Source organism: Numida meleagris, chromosome 3 (genome assembly GCF_002078875.1).
Source record: "Numida meleagris isolate 19003 breed g44 Domestic line chromosome 3, NumMel1.0, whole genome shotgun sequence".
Lineage (NCBI taxonomy): Eukaryota > Metazoa > Chordata > Aves > Galliformes > Numididae > Numida > Numida meleagris.
Window position 1 is genome coordinate 42,419,736 of NC_034411.1, and position 20,769 is coordinate 42,440,504.

General features: G+C 42.8%; 1 protein-coding gene and 1 long non-coding RNA gene across 17 annotated transcripts in view; one reads left to right on the forward strand and one right to left on the reverse strand.

Annotated features, from left to right (window-relative positions):
• AFDN (afadin, adherens junction formation factor) overlaps positions 1-17,300 on the reverse strand; it is a 118,744-nt gene extending 101,444 nt beyond the window's left edge. For 6 of the 16 annotated variants that reach the window (XM_021390310.1, XM_021390307.1, XM_021390315.1 and 3 more), the window contains exon 1: positions 17,126-17,297. In XM_021390310.1, coding sequence (XP_021245985.1) covers positions 17,126-17,233 — 108 coding nt within the window. In that variant the 5' untranslated portion in view covers positions 17,234-17,297. Of the gene's footprint in view, positions 1-17,125 lie in introns of all 16 variants that reach the window. The other 10 variants (XM_021390301.1, XM_021390311.1, XM_021390312.1 and 7 more) reach the window with 4 other exon arrangements.
• LOC110395665 lies at positions 3,131-5,194 on the forward strand. The gene is made up of 2 exons (XR_002436569.1): positions 3,131-3,948; positions 4,614-5,194. It is a non-coding gene; the product is annotated as an uncharacterized LOC110395665 (long non-coding RNA).

Consider the following 20,769-nt stretch of genomic DNA (forward strand, 5'->3'; position numbering starts at 1 on the left):
CCCAAAATAATAGAGGACAAGACCAACTGGATAGTGCTGATACTGAGATATGCCAACGCATAAGTCCCAGGAAGGGCTATAAAATAAAAAGAGATGAAAAAAGCTAAATGCAGTAGTTTAAGAAGCAGCATAATGTTTTTCAATTTCTCTTCTGGTATGAGTCCAACTGATAGAGACACTAAAACCTACATAAGTGGTTCTACTGCACACTTCAAGTCATTTATCCAACTAATGCAATGCAGTCCATCCCAGATGGAAGTGAACTGGAGTGGGCAGGCATGCGGCTAAGATCACAGGATAATTCCAGGAGGAAAGGACCTCAGGAGGTTTCCAATTCAATCTCCTGCCGAAAGAAAGGTCACCTCTGAGGTCAGACCAGGTTGTTTGCAGCTTTATCCAGCCTGGTCTCAAAAACCTCCATGACAAAAGCTATGCAACCTCCCTGCGCAGCCTGTTTCACTGGTTGACTGTTTACTAAAATCTGAGAAGTTTTGCAGAACACATTTATAGTTAATGAATTGTGTAACAATTTCAGTTTTAATATAAATAAAGGGAAATATATATATATATGCCTTAAAACATTTCTCAAATATCATTGGGTGAACCATTGCATGATGAGACTAAAATAAGCTTGCTTACTCTATTCAACAGTGCAACCTACTAAGACTTGCCTTAAATTCATTATTCCTTTAAGAATACAAAGCCATACTTCATATTGTAAGTAGCTTGTCAGATGTCAGGATGATTCTTTTCACATGCCAGTTTGGTTCATTCTTCAAAAAAGATTATACAGCCAAAAACAATGAAAGACTAGAAAAAAAACAAGACACACCCAGAAATTTAATGCAAAGACTCAGAATCAGAGGCTCAAAAACAAACAAAAAAGGAAGAAGTATTTTGCTCCACATCCTCCAAGTGGTGAGATTTCCTTATGTTGCATATGTTACTTCTGATGGTTGTTTACCAGAGAATTCCAGACAGATGCCCAAGTGCATCTGAGAAAGTGATTTACCACCACTACTACCAGTCTGTTTTTTTCCTCTAGTTACTACAGGGTAAGTGGGCTACCAGTGGTACAGCAAGAATAAAAATTTTTTTAAATATGAAAAAATTTTAAAAAATCACATGCTAAACACAGTCATACAACTTCTGGGGAGGAATCACAGAAAGCAACAGATCTTCACAAGAAAAACTAATAAAGAGGAAACAAAAAAGTGGAGAAGAGCAATGCAAAAGAGACTGAGAAGAAACACAAATCTGCTTATGCTAGCAGTCCAGTTGCAGGCTTCTCAGTCATTCACACAAGTACACGTTAGGGATGGGAGGAGGGAAAAAGGCCCAAAATGTATCTGAACTTTAGACACTGAAAGATGCATATTTATTTCAAGATTCCCACAAACGAAAAAACAAAGTGAAACAAAAAAAAAACCAAATCCACAAGGGCTAGAGGAGCTTCCTACTGCATACTCTTAAAAAAGAAAACATTGAAGAAAGGCAAAAATAATTAGGAAAGAAGATAACAGCTTTACTTCATGGAGAAAAATACACAGTACTGTTGTGGTTGACCGTACTGATCTGAAAATACTAGGCACCCAATTCAGCTTTAAATTTCTCCTTAAATTATATTCATTACTCTTCTACAAAACGAAGTTAGCTGGCACATCAGTACATAGCTAATAAGTTGTGTATAACAATCAAAAATGTCATGCTCTTACTTTCTACACGCCACTGTAAAATTACAACTGTATGACAATGTGGATAGCATCCAAAAGATCCAGGTCTAGGTTCTGCACCATGTGAATCTGCCACAGTACTGGTTCTAGAAAACAACTGCACTAAAAATGGAGATTTTTCCAGTCATTGTAAACAATTTCATGATTAAAAACTCTCAAATAAATTCTTATCCCTGCACTTAGAACTAGACCAACAGTAATTCATTGTAAAGCCTATACAGTATTTCTCCATCTGCCAATGAATTGTTTTCAAACAGTAATGGGGATACGAGAGCAATCCACAAGACAGCTCACCCACAGAGGACAAGGGTAAATCACATCACTGACTGTACTTTTCACATTGGGATCACCTTGATGTCTTTTAAGAGCAACTCTGACACCTAGTAGTCATCATTGTGTAATCACTGTATGTTTGAAAGACAGCTAATGTACACAAGTAATACAAAAATGCAGTCTTGATTGTCACAAGTACGGAAACTCTCAACATAGAAGGCAGGTGGGTAACCAGAGAAATAAAGAAACTTGTGTCAGTTTCTTTGAAAGTGTTTTTTAATGTAAAAATGAAGGTTTTTCTTGAGGTGAAGTAATTACGCTAACAGAGCACTGAAAAACTAGGAAGACTAGCTTGGATTGTTTTTGATGTCAAGAAAAGAGAGCAGTTGTTCCGCTTGTCTTTTTGATTCATATCTTTCAAATTCATATCAAAGAGTCAACGTATGTTTCAGCTGCCAAAAGTTATGGTCCAGATGTTTTTTCCCCCCCAGATATTCTCTTGAAAAGCAGAAGATCAAGTTCAATTTCCCTGTAAGGGTACAGTTGTCAATTCTGCAAGCTCTACCATTTGGATTGTGCCATAGTGAGAAGTCAGATTAATTTGCAGCATCAGAGTCAGAAATAGTAATTCCAATGTCTATTCTTTTTTTAAGCTGTGATCAAGAAATAGTGAGCTTATACACACAACTCCTACCTGTGCCATTGGAGGGCCCATCCTACATCATCAGTAAGGTTTACATGACAAAGCAAGGCACATTTTCACAGTTCCTTTGAGAACAAAGTGATCTCAAAGGAGTAGATTTTGACAATAACAGAGTCCAGATCAAATCAAATTAAAACAAGGCAAAATATTTTTTTGAAAAAAAAAAACCACTAAGAATTCAAACGCTCTAGAATACACTTCAGTTTTAGAAAAATAGAAGTTTGAAAATAAAATCTGTATCTTTCAACACATTGTATTAAATTTTGTTTTGTAACATGCACTATTTAAGTTTGCTATAATCTGTCCCAAATACACTGAAAAGATCATCTACATTAAAAAACAAGTGCAACAAAGCACAAAACACTTTCCCAGTTAGGAAAGTAACTTTCTACTGGGAGTTCATACTTTGCATTTCACCCTTCATATGGCACATCTGATTACCAAAGGAGCCATGTTAAAAAAGCACTACCAGTTCTATCTTAAGGATTTCTTCTCAAAGACGAAAGTGACTTTTTACCATGTAGCACAGGGTTAGCTAAAACCAGTCTATGCAGCCATGTTAAACAAGAGTCACCAGGAGAAAGCGTTTGCGAATGTCACGATGCATGAATTTCTGTTCTCAGCAAGCGCTGCAATCCTGCCCAGTTATTTTTGCAGTCAGTTAGATGTAATTTACACGTTACAAGTGTAGGCTTTCGAGAAGTTAACTCCATCTAAGAATGAAGTCCACCTGCACTGAAAAGTAGAAAACAAATTGGTTGCTTACTTTCAAGCATTTTCTTGCTCTAAAGTACAGTTCTATTAAATAACCTTAATTTTGTTCTTATCGAAGGGCTGTCATTTCAGTGGCACAAGAACCAAGGACAAGTTACAATACAAACATTAACGCAGATGATTAACTGCGAACAGGAGTACTTCGAGTTTAAACAGGCTCAGATTACAAAAGCATTTAGTAACTTGCTTCAGCTTACTCAGATAATAAAACACAGTTACTGTAGGCGATACTACCTTGTAAGATTTCAAGTATCTTCTGACTCACCATGAAACAATTCAGGCTTTAACTGAAGATATTACCCAAAGAATCCTAGCAGCAAATCAGAATTAATACAGCTGTAAAGTTGTGCAAAAGACAGGTCTTGCCTCTCATTAGTGATGGAGTGTGTCATGAAAATATGAAAAGCTGACCTGTAAAAAAGAATCTGCCAAGAAGCAAAGACTGCAGCATACAGAAGAGGAAAGGTATTTAAAATGGGAGGCATCTCCAAGCTCTTTTTGTCTTATTCAATTAGCAATAAATAATCGCTCCCGGTATGGTGTGCGTGGCAGCTACTCTTTTCTTTCCTTGCTTCTGTAGACTGTAAACTTTTTCAGGCTGTGTTGTATGAATATTGTATTCCGCACAAATACTGCACAATACAGAGCCAAAAAATAATAAAAATGCATATGACTTTTCATATAATATGGTGTTAACTAAGAATATACAAGCTGTTATGTTTTATTTAACTATTATTCACAGTGAGAAGCGTGTTCTCTTTACATTTGGTACTTTGAGTAACTAGTTCAGCAAGGTGCGTGATGGTTGGTTTCTTTTGCCTTCTTGGTTTGCTTTTCAATTACAAAGCATTCAGGGATTTTGAATTTCTTCTGTATTTGGTATCTCTTTAAGAACATGATAGGCATAACCAACAGTTCATAGGCTTCCTACCAATTTGAATAATAGTTGCATATCTGAAGAAAATAAGTTACCTGTCAAGTTCAGAAATTAACAGTCACCTACTTAACAAATAAGACAGTCTCACGGAAATTTGCTGTTTAAGTACTTACGAAACAAAGAAATAAAAACAAAGATTGAGATGATTCATGTTTTCTATGAAGAGACTTAATCCACTTTGCATTGTTCGCAGGAATCAAACAGAGAAGAGGAACATTCTCAACGATACCATACAAGCCAACATAACGTTTAATTGGAATGTGGTGGGGCAAATGATGATGCTGATTTTTTTGGTCATATTTTATAAAGTGAAAACTAAAATTAGCACAATCTAGTGAACAGCAAACTGCATACATGCATAAAATCTGGCTTCTATTTCTGTCTCTGCAGTAACCAAATTTACTACGCAATTTTCAACATGTTACATCATGTACATACATTGCTGTTTTCCCATCCCACTGTCATGCAGCCATTAAAACAAAGTGAGAATACCAGATGACTTTTAAATGAACACACGACTGATTAAGAGAAGACCACAACTACTCACAAAAAGAAGTCAAGGATGATCTAAACAATCTCATCTTGTTTAATAGCATCTTTCAAAAGCATTCTAAGCAAAACAGCAATACTTTAAGTCATTAGTCAACATACAGAAAAAAAGCAGATCAATGTGCTATTTTTTGCTGCATGAATGGGGAAGTTCGTAATTGCAAAAAAAAAAACAAAAACCTTCACTTGTGTATATCAAGCAGGCATCTTTTCCCAACAAAAAGAGTAAGCTTCAGCAAGATGTCAAATGTTTTTGTATTTTTTTTTATTTATTTCACTCAGATCTCACATAGGCAAACACAAAAAGAAGCTTTTGAAACAAACTAAACAAAAATTAAAATGCCATCGTTTAACACCAGCAGGACATCAGAGGTAGAAGATGAGAAAGAGAAAGGTCTCACCAAAGTTTCCAAAAGCCACAGCAAATATCAACTGCTACTGTACAGTAACTCTGACTGTTGTAAAAGCAGTAAGAATCAGTTCAAAGCCACTGCTGGATGCCAAAATCACCAACACAACCTGGAAGGATGGGCAGTTCTGAGCTGCAGAAAACAATCTGCATGATGGCAACCAGACAGCAGCAACGGTAAGAAAAAGGCCAATGCTACCAGCTTCTTCCTGTGCCTCAGAAGGTACGAGGTGAGTGAGAAAGGGACTGCAGACAGAATATGTATGTACATAAGAAACTAGTCATCTTTTTTTACAGCTGCTGAAGATAGACATGTCAGTAACCTGAAGTTAACCCAAAAACTAATTCTGTCACAACTCAGCAGGTACCTAGGACAGAGAACACACACTGGTCTCTAAGTAAATGAGGAGGAGGAACCCTTTGAAACACTAGAACATGTCTACGCTTTTTTAATCAAAGCACAAGCAAGAAAAAAGCACCCCTTCTCCCACTCCATTAGAAGAAAACTGTGTTGTCACGGTGTAACCAGCAGCACTGGGACCGGCTGGCTGTGCGAGGCCCGGTTGCATCAGCCCAGCCATTCCAGATTCCAAAGTACAGTCAGCATGTGCTGAAGGTGCAGCTCACCCCGCCAGAGCTCCACAATTCTAGGTCACGCTCCTGGCGAGGCTCCTACACTGCAGGAGGCACAAATCTGAGGGCTGCTGGAATTGGTATTTCCCACCCTAAGCAAAAGACTGTGGTGTCTGGGTTGGGGTTGTAGATTTTTTAAGGAGGGCTGATGTGGAAGAGAGGGGTTCTAAGAGGACTGGTCACTGAGAGCTGATCGGTCCACTGACAGCAACATGAACAGATAGCTACAAGTAGCCAAGCACACAGGAATGCTCAAACAGCTGGAGACAAAAGCTGGAACACAGGAGTTAAGTTAACTCAGCTAAGTGCTGAGTTTCAGAAGGTTTTTTCAGTCTCCATTATCAGAGTGCTTGTACAATACTTTATTTCTGCACTCAACTGTTCCATGTTGGTGTAACGCTGCTCAACTTTTGTACTCCCACCTGACATTCATCACTCAAGATAAAGGAGTACTCCTTTGAGGAGGCAGCCAAAGTTTGCAAGTTTGGCTAACCTCATACATTTGCTGCACTGATTTTCTGAGCTGACACTTAACCTTAACGCAGGTGAGAATGCAAAACATGCAAACTAAAGTAATCAAGAAGTAGTCACTAAGTTCTACTAGAGTTTTGAACGCTATAAAACGTGAACACTGAAGTCATCACAGATCCTACTGTACAGGCCAACTTTAATAAAGATAGCCTACACATCAATTCCTATCTGCTTGAAAACAGCTTCTTACAGGCGCTGTAGCTGAATTTATTGGAACAGCCCTTGCTGGGCTACGATAACAACAAAAACACTCTTTAATATTAGATTAAATTTCAGTATTTCTTGACACTTTATCAAAAGAATTCCTGTAACTCTTATAAAATAGGGAAAGGCTTTGTTATAACATTTTTAAAAAATGTCAAAAAGGAAACAGGTGTTTGTTTTTAAATTAAAGACTTCAACAAAGCAAAATTACATTAAAAAAATGCAACGACCTTAAGTAACTGCATTTGAGTTTTCTCATTGGACAGCAAACACTAGATACAATACGCAATCCAACAAACTTAACTAGCAAATTTGAGCAATGCTTTTATTAGCGTTGTCTTTCCATTAAAAATTCAAAATTCTTTTCTTTCTCCAGATGTGAAAATCTATCTTGGTCTTTGAATTGCCAGAAAACATACGGCAGGTGTTAAAGAACTCTTAAATAAATTTCCATCTGTCCACACTGGAAATAAATCGTATTCGTGTTCAGAAAGACTATCACTTTAAATGGAAACAATTCACATGTTTCCTAATAAAACTCCCAGCATTCTACGAGTAGTACGCAATATCTGGATATAATCCGAATGTGGTAAATATTACCAAAATCCATATATGAAAGGTAGATGTAAGCCAGATTTCTCCAGATCTCTCCACATAAAAGAAGTTGTTTTATAAAGAACATTTTATCAATACAAAGCTTTCCAGAACAAAACCTGGTCGGACTGGGCATCCTTCCACATAAACAGCTTCCTGTCCATGAGGATGTTGCGTCAGAGACGGCATTGTGTTGATGCTTTTCAAGTGAAGACCCTATAATAACAGTCCTCACTAAAATCGAGAATCACAACAAGATGGTCAAAGGCTCCTTTTTTTTTTTTTTTTTTTTTTTAAATTTCAGGCTGCTGTACTGTTCAAAGGAGATCAACTTCTAGGAGGGCAGAAAGAAAAGGCGACTTTTCGTTGCTGCAGGCACTGGCAGAGGAGAGGGTTTCTTTGTTGTTAGAACTCTTCTGCCCAACCATAGGCCATGCAGCAGCCACTAATATGCATTGAGACGGGAGATACAATCTTCCACCGGCTTTTGTGAGGGATACAATGACTATATATATGGAAAAGCATGACACTCCAATTAAGTTGCGTCTCTGCCTGTAAGGTGGACTGACAGACAAGTCAGACAAAGAAAGAGCCATTGCTAAACAACTCCTGGGGTGCTTGAAAAACATAGGCATGGAAACTGTAGTTTCTAGTTACTGCTAAGGGCAGCATACTTTGACAACAGTATTTATTTGTCCAACATACAACTTATTCCTTCACTTTTTCTCTGTTATAAAGGCGCTTTCAAAACAGAGTAGCCCAGAAATTCAGCTGTGCCCTCTCAGGAGAGCTCACCACGAAACTGTACATTTTGTACTCGGCACTAAGGTATTGCCAGACCTTCCATATTCCTCAGTTCTAGTTACAAAAGGCTGTAATCTACCAAATTAGCAATAAAAACAATGAACAATTAAAACAATCCAACCTTGAAGCCATTAACATACACCATCATTTTTGTTTGAGTCTGACAGCACTGTATAGCAACCAAAGCTGCATTTCACAAAACCTATTATAAAATATTTACCCAGTACATGAATAAGAATCACGCATTCAAACATGCACTCAATTTCCAACTACATTCCAAAACAAATTGTTTTCTAACATCCCTGAAAAGAATTACTACAGTAACTCTTCGCTATTCTTGAAGTCTCGTGTGTCTTCTACCCTTGAAGTAAGAGTAAAATCAGAAATCCACTGATGACTACTCTAGACATACAATTTAAAAAAAAAAAAAAAAAAAAACAACAACAACAACACTTGCAGAGCTGATCTGTAATTTCTGTTCTCAAATGTATGACTGAAACAGGTGAGAGCAAACTTAACACAAGATAAAAAAGTTTCAAGAGGGCTGGAGCATCCCCCCTACAAAGACAGGCTGAGGGAGCTGGGCTTGTGCAGCCTGGAGAAGAGAAGGCTGCGGGGTGACCTCATTGCAGCCTTCCAGTATTTAAAAGGGGATTATAAAAATGAGGGGAATCAACTTTTTACAAGGGTAGACACTGATAGGACACAGGGGAATGGTTTTAAGCTCAAGGAGGGAAGATTTAGACTGGATGTTACGGGGAAGACAGAGTGGTGAGGCACTGGCACAGGCTGCCCAGAGAGGCTGTGCATGCCCCATCCCTTGAGGTGTTCAAGACCAGGTTGGATGGGGCCCTGGGCAGCCTGATCTAGTACCAGATCTGGAGGTTGGTGGTTATGCCTGTGGCAGGGGGGTTCATGCTTGATGATCCTTGGGGTCCACTCAAACCCAAGCCGCTCTATGATTCTATGACTACATGCAACCTTCCTCAGGACAATCATATACTCTATCACTGGATTTTACTCATTTATATGTAGAGATTCAAAACCCAGTAAGAAAAACATGTCCTGGAGTATTATTTACATTTCCTAAGGTCACACGTACATTTACAACTAGTAGACTGGTTTTCTATATGACATCTCTGGTCCTAGGATTCTTTTCCAGGCCTCTCAGAACCAACTCTGAATGCATTTTGAGATGCTGATCCAGACAGACCACAACAGTGAGGAATTCTGTCCCTGTCAGTGTGGAGAGAAAAGAAGAAAGCAGGATCTAGACAGAATGGCATCTTTGTAAGGGGATAGGGATGGAGGAAATCTCAGAGGTACGGTTCCCCGGTAAGAATATCTAGGCTAGAAGATGATCCGAAGAGGAGTTGAGCTGATGGCCTAGCTTACAGGTGAGCACACAAGGAAAGAAAGGAGCTCTACAGAATTTAAAGAAATATCACATGACCGTACTGATCAAGCATTTCAAATTTGAGAACCTTGAGGCTAAAACCTGTAACAGACACAGACGACCATAATCCCCTAAGTACCACATGAAATGGTTTTACCAAGTTATGTACCCCTAACAGAGAAAGAGTAGAAATCACCTAACATCATGAGGTGTCAGCAGTCCAGGTGAGTACTGAAAGAAGCAAATGACACTGTAGTTGGTGTCAAAGAAGATCTTTTAGCTTGTCTAGAGAAACAAAGCAGACAGCAACAAAAAGCAGTTGCAATCTGATGACTGAGGGCAAACAATCACAAGGAAAAATTACCCTCCCACTGCAAAAAATTATGTTATGAACACATAAATTTGTTCATTATGCAGAATTTCACAAGGCACAATATGTTCCACAAAGACAGCTTGAGTGCTTCTGCTAAATCTGAACTATTTTTTCATTAGTAAGAGTTTCATCTCAATTGCCTTCTGCTTTCATCTTGGATTTCTGAGTTTCTGGACAGGTACAGTCACAAAAAAAGCTCTGTTTTTTATCCACAGTTAAAGATTAAGGGACAAAAATCTCTGCAGTCTACAAAAAAAAAAAAAAAACAACCAGATGAGGAACAACTTGGATAAGATACAAACTCCTCCTTCACAGACGCCCCTGAACTACATAAAAATACTAAAAATTAGTGTTGGTATTGTAAATTTCAGCTTTAATTACTGCACACTGGTTTGTTCAGCATATAATAAAAGGAGTGTCTTGATGCAAATCAGGAAAGTTTACACTGAAGGAGAAAAGAAAATGAACATGGAAAGAGATAAGAGACAAAGGAAAACTGACAATTCAAAAAAAAAGCAACGGTCTTTGAGCATTTCCACTTTTAATGAACTTTCATTTAATTCAGCAAGAAAAATAGTTAAACATGTGGTGCTTTACTTTACAGACACCTCGAGAAATTTCCAGCAAAATGCACATTCAACATTATTTCAAGCCTTGGTGTACAAAACTACAAAGCAGAAACCAGACACTGGTTGGTTATTTTGCTGTTCTTAACTCGACTATGAGTTATAATTAACAAGATGCGCTGCCCACTTGTCTTCATCTCGACTACTTAAAAACATATACTATGAGAATATAGTATTTATCAGTTACTGAAATCATTCATATGCTGGTATTTTATAGCCAGTTAAAAATGTATCCTCCTAAAATGTTAGGATATTTGGATACTAGCAACTGATTTAAGAACTGTTTTGCAAGAGGCAAATATCTCCAAAATCAATGCAACGATGTTTACAGCAGAAATAAACAGAGTCAAGTAAAAATCTCATAAATCTCTAGTCACTGAGATAAGCATCGCTCAAAATGCATTTTACACAAAAATATTTTTTCCTAGCCAAAAATCACCAAAAATCCAAAATTACGCAAGCAGTACTTTACTCAAACATACCTCAGAAAGAGGCTTCTGTTAGCATGAAGTCCTACATTCTGAGAGATCAAGTACTCCAGTTACTTATCTGGAACATCTGCTGTATTTGACTTCACTTAAGTTTATCATAACTTAAGTTTATCAGTGTATTGCTTCACACTGCGATTTTCAGTTCCACCTTCATCAGAAGCACTGGCCAAAGCCAGAAGTTATTCTTTAATGCAATGCTCTCAATTATGGATAGCCACCATCTATTTCCCTGTATTTGTAACAAAGCAGCTTTTCAAATATTGACACAAAGATAAATTCAGAGTGCTTTCTCATGATCGACAACCTTATCACAAACACCAGCTCGTTTCAACTTATAACACCTTCCAGCTTAATTTTAGTTCTCCTTATCCTATTTAGGCGAATATTTCTTATGGACAAAGGTGACAGTTTATCAATTATAAAGCAAGTTTATCTATGAACATCATTAAAGTGTGTTCCATTTACTCTGTTCTAACATTTCTGAAAAAAAAAAAAAAATCAGAAAGGGCACATTTATGCTAACAGAGTAAATCCGTAACATTTCCAGAGGTCTAGGCTTTTTTCAACTGAAAAATAATGCTTGTCAATGGCATTTTAGTCAGGCAACAGATTCACACACTGGGAGGGAATTTTAAAAGCCAGTATGTCTCAGGTGCACAAACCTAATTAGCCACTAAGTCAAGAAACAAGGTAAGGAATACCAAAGGCATAGCACAAAGCTTCCTCCTAGAAAAGAAATATCTTTGTGCTATTATGTTGCCCGTAGATTGTGATCAAGATCTTAATCCAAACTTGTTATCACTCTCCAGATAGCAGCAATTATATTTCATTTGTAAAGGCAGACTATTCACTTCTACTCAGTTAAAGCAGAACTGGTCTCCAAATAGCCCTTTTAATGCAAATGAGCAGACCTCTGCTCATGATTTCTTTTCTCCGGACGTTTCGAGGCAGAAGTAGAAGTTAGCACACAGAAAGCTGCAATTAGAAATTGCTAACCTATAACCAATGCTTCCGAGTTTTAATCTCCTCTTTAAGCGTGCCTGTTTAGTGATAGCTACTCACCGAAAAGTGCAGGCACCAGTCCTCAAGGTTTCCAATATGCCTTGAGGGACTGCCTAGGTATTAGCAATTTGTAACAATGAATTTATTCTCCTTATCACGGGTTTGACACACTTCAAAAACAGTATTTTCAGATCTATTCATTAGCTTCTAGATATCCATATACTCTGCAGAGTTGCGTTAAAAGTTGTGGAGACCAAAGCATGGAGAAAGCACAAGCACTTTCACCGTTTATACAACGACTGCCTGGCTTCAGACTTGCACTTCCACTATTATGGACAATATTGCCCATAATGCAACAGGCGGCCATTGGTAGTCCCAATCTTAAAAGACGAGTCTTTTCAGAGTCACAGAGGGAATTTTTTCAAAGCAAATGGGTGAGCAGCCATGCAGTGATTTTAAAACTTAAAAGATTCCTAATCTTGTAGTTTTCATTGGATTTAAATAACCAGCTTGTACAATTATTTTGAAAAGACCACAAACTCATGGCATATACCAGGCATCCCCGCGACAATTATTTGCAGCACTTCATGAACCAGAATCCGATCCAAACCCAAAGAATAAACACAAGAATTGAATTAACTTTAAAACGTCCTGTTATCTAGCGCACTGTGCAACACATCCTCTAAATAGATTATTTGTATTTAAAGCCTGCAAAAATGATTTAAAATATACTGACTCAGCCAAATATACAGAGAGTACCAGAATATGAAAGAAGTCAGTATCAGAAATGGCAAAACAAACACACACGAGCTCACTGAGCACTTCAGAAACATGCTCACGCAGAAGGGCTGTAGTTAGTCCTGCACCTTGCTGCTAAGCCTACACAAGATGCTTTCAGACCAAAAAAACCAACCCCATTCTTCATTCAGGGTTTCAAGGCTTGTTTTGTTTTAAGCCATGGCCATCTAGAAGTTAAATACTCTCTCAGCAGATATTCTCAGTACAAAGCATTTTATTTCTCTGAGCTTCTTCTTAAAATCAACCTTTTACTTTTGTTTGCTAGTTCAGTAAAGCTATCTCCATCAAAAAGCAAAACTACAACAGAACAATATTTCTGTTAACAACCTCCAAGGCCTTGGACATTCACAAAAAAAATCCACTTTTTAGAACAGGTGGGGCCTTTCTCAAAAAAAGTAAAATTTAAATGCTACTCTCATTCGTAATCCATAAATCCTGCTCAGAGCAACAAAGCTCTTCCATTCCTCCCACGTACAGTTATCAAAGCATACATTAAAGATGAAACTGTACGTTACCATCCAGACGAACAATAGTTATTACGCCTAGTTCACCTATGGTGTCTTAAATCACACGTTAAATGCTTTCAGGAGGATTGATATTTATTTTTTCTGGCAGCGATAAATGCATCAGTCCGAAATGCTTTTGATTTTCTTGCTCTTTTCCAAAGGCTCCATAGGCAGTTAGTTTATAGAATAAAGGGGGAAAAAAAAAGCTAAAAAGAAAAGAGATGATTTGCACTTATGCACTTCTATTTCTGTTTTTCTGTTTGTTTGTTTTTTCCACTCTACAAGCTCCAAGACAATGCACTTGTTATCAAGTTATTAGCAAAGTCTCTCCCATTTGAAAACTGGTAACCATAATCACCTAAGACTTTAAACGAGGTCAAAACCTCAATTTATTTCCTACTGTAAAAGGTGTGAATGCTTCTTACTGGGTTTCCATTCACTGCTAAAGAAAAAAAAAATTAGAGGAAAAAAGGGGTGGGGGATAAGTAAGCCAGATATTACAAGCATTCGAAACCTTGGTAATACTGGGGGAAAACGGAAAGTGGAACAGAAAAGAGAAAAACATTTAAGAGAAAATATAAACATTCTCTTTCATTTTCAATTTGTTTGTTGATTTATCTACAAACCAAACCATGATTCAGCCCACGTTTCCCAAAAACCTGCTCTATCTTTCTTGGACTTCCTAAAGCGCGTAGCGGTCTCATCACTTAAGGCAGACACAGCGACGCTCATGTGAATCAAGTTTGGATTCACCTCAGCACTACAGAGCTCTCAAGGAAGGATCTGTACCCAGCACCGCTCCTGATGGCACGGGAGGTTCACTAGCATTAGCTGCTAAAAGTTGGAAAACAGAACTTTGATTTTGCTCATTACAAGCCCCTGAAGCCACAGAACTGCTCTTAACCAATTTCTTCAGAGCAAACAGAATGCAAACTGCTGTCAGGTTTCTCAAAACAGCAGCAAGTGTTAAAACAGGTAAAAAATTCACAATGTTAAAATGATCATCTTGCTCCCCACACATGACTTCGGTGACAGCATCAGCAGGCAAAGATGGGAAATCCTTACTGCCAAGAAGTCCCCAGTCTTCCTCACATGGAACACACAGAGAAATACTTCATCGTGAGCACAGAACAGAAACTGCCCCACTCCCTGTCCTGCTAAGGAAAAGCAGCACTGAATGACGTAGCTATTCACATCACTTAACAGGAGAAAATTAGGAATAGGATTCAATGCTGTGCCCTACCCAAGGCTGCTGCTTTTCTCCATCTCACAGGCAATGCGCTTTAAGAAACAACTTGCGCCTAGCGCTCAAGAGAGGCACACTGAGAAGTGGATACCTAATCCCTGAGGACACTGAAATATTAACAGGAACTCAAACTGATTCATTTCATGAAGCACTTCCCTGAAAAATAACCACGCATTTAAACTTGTTTCAAAATTCCACTCCGTACATTCAAAGCCAAAGCACATGGGACACTTCACACTGAAGTGGTTAAGGATCCAGTGGACTGGGAGCAACTGTTCATCAGGGAATGGGACTTTCCAAGCTAATGCTGAGGTGCATCAGTGGGCCGCTTTGGGTTTAGGTGCTGACAGTGAAAGGTACCATACTACCACAGCTTTTGTCATTTTCCACTAATTTCTTTTTTTTTTTCCCCTCCTTCTTCAAATACATAAATTAAACCCTACTATTAAGCGAGGGTTTCGTTCCTCTGGAAATGCCTACTCTTGCTACATAGGACACACAGAAGATGAGAAGATGAGTCACTTAAGCAGACTGTTTACACGGAAGCAATGCCTGGAGAATCACTGCAAGGTAGCAGCTCTCAAAACCCCAAACACGATACACACAACAGGAGCTTTGGGTGACAGCTCACAGCGCTGGCACGTGCTTGCTGCAACACTAACGCAGCCAGCCAACCGCCACATCTCAACCGCTTACAGCAATCCCATCCGACCCCCTAGCAAAAGCCACATATCCACCTTACTGCACCTGCACAGGTGCTGCGATCGCTGCAGCATCTACCGTGAGTGTAGTGTTCCTGATGTTCCCGCTGACCTAGGAACGGCGTGGAAACAATGGGGGACTGCTAGGGCTCAAAGTCTGGCAAAGGCCCTTCGTTTGTGCTGATAAATAGCATAAACAACAATCACATCGCCACTGGAGTTGAAAATACTGCCACATTTGGATCAGCTCAGGGTAACCATAGAGTATCCCAAGGTGGAAGGGACCCCCAAGGATCACTACTGAGACCAGCCCCTGGCTCCCCACAGCACCACGCATATCCGAACCCTGAGTCTGAGCGCACTGCCCAAACACTTCTTGAACTCCGGCAGCTTGGGGCCATACCCACTGCCCTAGGAAGAATGTGAGCTTTTGTGTTTGCAATTATCTGGAAGGAAAATGCGCTTCACCTACCACCAGTTTGCTGCAGACACAGCTGCAGTCTTACCAAACATCATTAGAACCAGTACTTTAAGAAGCTTAGATGTTCAGAGATATCCATACACTTCATTTTTACCATCAGCAGTTCAAGTGGAATAAATCTCCTTGCTGACAGTGCTGAGCATGTTCCGACACTGGCTCAAAGACTACAGAACGACAGAAGCGTGGAGCTAATGCAAGTGAAATCGATGTTTCTTTCTATAGCGGCTGTAAGGAAGCTTTGTGCAAAGCCTAGCTCAGTATGACAAACACGTAAGGCGGACCCAAAAAACAGTAAGAGTTGTTAAACCAGTTATTGCAACACAGCAGGAGTCCAACGTCCCCCAAACGCATACAAAAAGGGCTGAGGTTGGAACCTATGGGGAATGGACAGATGCACTCATGAGACAGCAGTCACCCTGCAGTCCTAGGGTGCTGTGTTCTCAAACACGGTCACAAGAGATCCTTGATCATCATCAGCCCAGTTTTGAAGCCAGTGACCGTCAGCTGGTGGGGATACGGGTGAGACCTACGCAACGCAAGGAGCTAGCATTATGATAGATACCACAAGGCGTACCAAATAGCACAGAGCCCCCTGCTCGGCAGCCTGCAACAAGCAGCACCGAAAATACCCAAAGCACAATGGAAAAACCTGAGAATGGTACTCAGGACTTCTGGCGGCCACGGCAGCAGCCAGCGCCCGGCGGTACAGCCAGGTCAGCCCCAGAGCAGGCCAGCGCGGCTCCCCGAGCCCTCAGTTAATGATCAACCAGGAGCAGAGCCAGGCCAAGAGCAAGTGTGAATTTCCTCCCGCTCCCCCCGGGCCCACGGGCGGGGAGGGCCCTGGAAGTAGGCACGGCCCCGGGCAGCGCGACCAGGGGCAGGGGCAGGGGCAGGGTGTGGCCTCTTTTTTTTTGAAAAGTAAACGCAGCCTCTCAGCCATGAGCAACACCCATTTCGTTAGGAAGAAACTGCCCGCTGTGTTTTTCCGGTACAACATGTGAACTCGGCACCAGGAACCTGCTCCTGCTGCGCACTCCCGGCCGAGCGCCGCCCGTCACGCCCCGGCAGCGCAGCCCCGGCTCCCGCCCGCAGCCGGCAGGTTGCTTTGTGCCGCACAAAGCCGGGCGCTGCCAGGCGCACACACAAAGCGAAGCCCACCGCCTGGCCCCGGCCCCCCCTCCCTCTCTCTTTCCCTCTCTCTCTCCCCCTCTCACCGCCGCAACCTGCCCCCGGGCACGGGCCGCGCACCGGCTCCCTGCCCGGCGGCCGCGCGGTGGCGGAGCGGGGACCGCGGCCTGCGCCGGGCGCGGTGCCTCACCTCCGGGCGGCCCGGGCCGTGGGGCCGCGCCGGGGTCGCTCACCTCGGTGGGGGCGCTGATCTCGAACAGGTCCAGCCGGTTCGCGTTCCAGTGGTTGATGATGTCGGCGAGTTTGCGCCGCTCCTCCTCCCGGCTGCCGCCGCCCGACATCCTCGCCGAGCCCGCCGCCGCCGCCGGGAGCCGAGCCGGGGCCGCGGCCGGGCCCTCTCCGCCGAGCCCCGGGCGCGGGGCGGAGAGCGGGCGCGCGGCGGGGAGGCAGCCCGCTGGGGAGGGGCCGGCGCTCCTCTCGGTGGCGGCCGGCACGGGCGCCGCGGAAACGCCCCGGGATCGCCGCTCCGCTCGCGGTCGGCCCCGGCGGACGGCGACGGAGGAGAGAAAGAAGAAGAGGGAAGGGCGGGGGGCGGGGAGGAGGAAGGATGCCCCGCGCCGGCAGCCGCCGCGATGTCTCCTGGCTCGGCGGCGCCTGTCCCTTCTGCCTGCCCTGAGCCCAGCGAAGCCGCCGCCGCCTCTCTCCGCCCCACTATCGCCCTCCCCTCGCTCGCCGCCTCGCACACCGTCCCGTGCGCGCCCCCGCCCGGCCGCACTCCCGCCCGCCCTCCCGCGGTGCACGCGCGCTCCTGCGGCCGTCACCTCCCCGCGCCCGGCGGATGGCGGCGCGTCCCCTCCCCTTCCCTCTCCTTCGCTCCCCTCCGCCGCCGTCCCCGGGGCGCGGGGTGGGAGCGGGGGCGCGGCCAGGTGCGGTGGCGGCGGGGCAGGCCGAGGCCCCCAGGAGCTGTGCAGGGCGGCAACGACGGGCCCCGGCCAGCTGGCCCGCGGGAACAAAGATCCGCCGGGGCGCGGTGTATTTTCCTGTTTTGCACTGCTTTGGCGAAGCCGCCCTCCCGCCCGGTCAGCGGCGGCCCTGGCTCGCCACGCGGCCCGGAGCGGGGCGCGGAGCTCTGCCCTGAGCACGCTGCCGCCCCGCGCGGCCGTGCGGGGCCTTCGGGGCGCTGCGGGGAAGGAGCTGTCTGGAAAGAATGTACTGACATAAATCTCCGCAGCGTGAGATAAGCCTGGGATGGAGCTAAAGCATCAGACGGGTTTTAGTGCTTTGTAGGTAGATAATTTCCTTGCGGTTTCTCGCAAGAGGTGTCAGGGGCATCGCTTGCTGTACGGGATTCCAGAGGGCAGCGTGGCCGTGGGGGCTTGGCTTTGTTTTCTGCCCTGCCGACGTAAGTGATGCGCCCCAGTCCATCGTCAGCTGTGGTTGGTGTGCGCCGGGTGTCCTCTGGGCGTGAGGAGTGGTCCTTGAACAGCTCTGGGCTGGGCTTCCCGGGTGTGCGCCTTTGTTTGGTGTGGTTTCTTCAGGTGGTTAAAAAAAAAAAAAGGGGGATGCGCTGTTTCTTTTCGGTGTTCCCAGCACGGTATTTCAAGCTCCTCTTTGCTGAGAGAATTCAGTGGAGTGGGTTTTGCTGGAGTTGCGATAGGCTGGGTTATTTGCAGAAGGGATTCCTCAGAGGCCTTGTCTCCATTAAGCAATTACATTATTGTTTCTATCCAGCAGTACAGCTCTGGTTTTACGGTGAAGGTCAGTTATACTTCTGCCCCACATCCGTAACTGTGCCGTGTCAGAGCTCCGAGGACGCTGGGGATGCTGTTCCTCAGGTCCTGAACTCTGGGAGGTGTTCAAAGGCCCTCTGGGAGCCCTGGGAGAATTGGGGGTGGTGGGGAGGGCAGTTCAACTCCTTGTAATGTCATAATCCTAAAAATAGCCTTTATTTCTTTTAGCAGGAACAAAAAGCCATGATTCTTTATAACAAAGGAAAGAAATTGCACTGAATGTTTTTTTCTCCGTATCCAGTTAACTTTGAGTGTTCTGGCAATGCACATGAAGATTAAGGAACAGAATAAAATCTGTGATGCAACAGTCCGCAGCCCAGGCGGAGTGCTGCGTGCTCCCTTGGCAGATGACGTTTGCAGAGTAGTACGTAGATGTGGATGCTTGGCTGTGTCCTGGTGCTGGTGACACAGGATGAGCTACGGTGGGTGCATTACTTCAGGATTAGGAAGGAGACTTTTGGGTATGGGCTGTGTGTAGATCACCATTTTGCTATTACTGGCTACAACAGGTAAAATTGTTTTTCCTGGGGAAAAGAGGTGGTTGCACTGGGAAAACTGGCTGCTTGGAGTAGTACGATTAGCAGCGCTGGCATGCCTGAGTTTTCAAATGCTGAGAAGCACCAGGAATAAACTTATCACTGTGCTATGCCCACGTGATGTACGTAATCAGCTGTGAATTATTTATTTCTATTTTAACCGCAGCTAGTCAGCGTTTCTAGACCATAGCGAGACTCTGGTCTGGATACACACAAATCCCTCAGACTGAGCAGAGGCGGAGCACACCAATGGCATTTCAGTGTCAGTTCCCAGATACCACACATCACTACAAAATATTTCAGTAGTGACAGGAGCACTGGAAATGCTACTTAATGACCAAATAGCAGGAGCAGCTCCTGTGCTGATAAATGCTTCTCTGAGCTGGATAGTGTGGAAACAGTGTTAAAAGAAACCAGGCCCGCTTGTCCTGCCAAACAGGTTGTTGCCATCCACAGTCGAACTGCAGTAGCTTTGTGCAACATCAGGGTTTAAGAAAAATCATAACGCAGCCATGAAATGAGCTGTCTGAGAGAACCAGCAGGACAGTGTGTGTATGGAGATCGTACTGCTGGCGACAAAGCATAAACCCTGGCCTTCTTGGAAAAAATTAGTGTGCAGAGAGCTGTAGCATAACATTACAGTGTGCCAGCTAGTTTACTGTGGGAAATGTGTGCTGCTTCACTTTCAGTCTCTATTCTTTTCATAGGGATATTGCAAAAGGAAGTAGAACAGCTGCTGTAAAGCCTAGCAAGTGACGTGATTCTTGTGAGCAGTTGTGGAAAAAAAATTTCAGAGCTATTTATGAATGGAAAGCATTATACAAATAAAATGTAAACAGGTTGTGTGTTTGAGCTACCTTCAAGGCATCTTCAATTTTAAAGAATTGCATAAAGTTACTTGAAACCATTAGGTGAAATTTGTCTTGTGTATTCTTTCTGAGATTTTTACATGGTGAGAAGACAAAATCAAAATCCTCTTTGAGGAGTTTCCAGTCCAGCCAAGCTTTCCTGTAGATAGTCCCACTTAATTATATTTCACTCTTTAAATAATCATATATTTGATAAGAAATAATAGTGTGGGAGAAGCAAGAGAGCAGAAGACGAAAACTGCTCTATTTGCAAGTGATAAGGAAAAATTTTTTTTTACTTCTTTCCTTGCTGAACAGTGTAAATGTTCTGTTCTCTTCTAAGGCGCTTAAGACACCTAGGCTACTGTAAGCCATTACTGTGATTATTAGTTCAGCCCTCAGAGAATAATATGTATTTATTTCACAGAACAAATAAGATAAATGCCTTTTACCGTAGAGCTTGCAAACTACGTTTTGTCACAGGTGAGAGCAGCAACAACTGGAAGGAGGTCTATGCAGAAGAAATGCAGAAATGTGGGTAGGCTTCTGCAATCCTCTCCATTCTCTGAGACATCAGGAAGCGCAGTGCCCATGCAGTTACCTGCTGCAAGGGGATCGCGGCTGTGCTACTTCGCTCATTAATCATATCAATGCGCATCTATCCCTGGGGGAGCCGGTGGTTCTAAATAACAGGAGCGTGCAG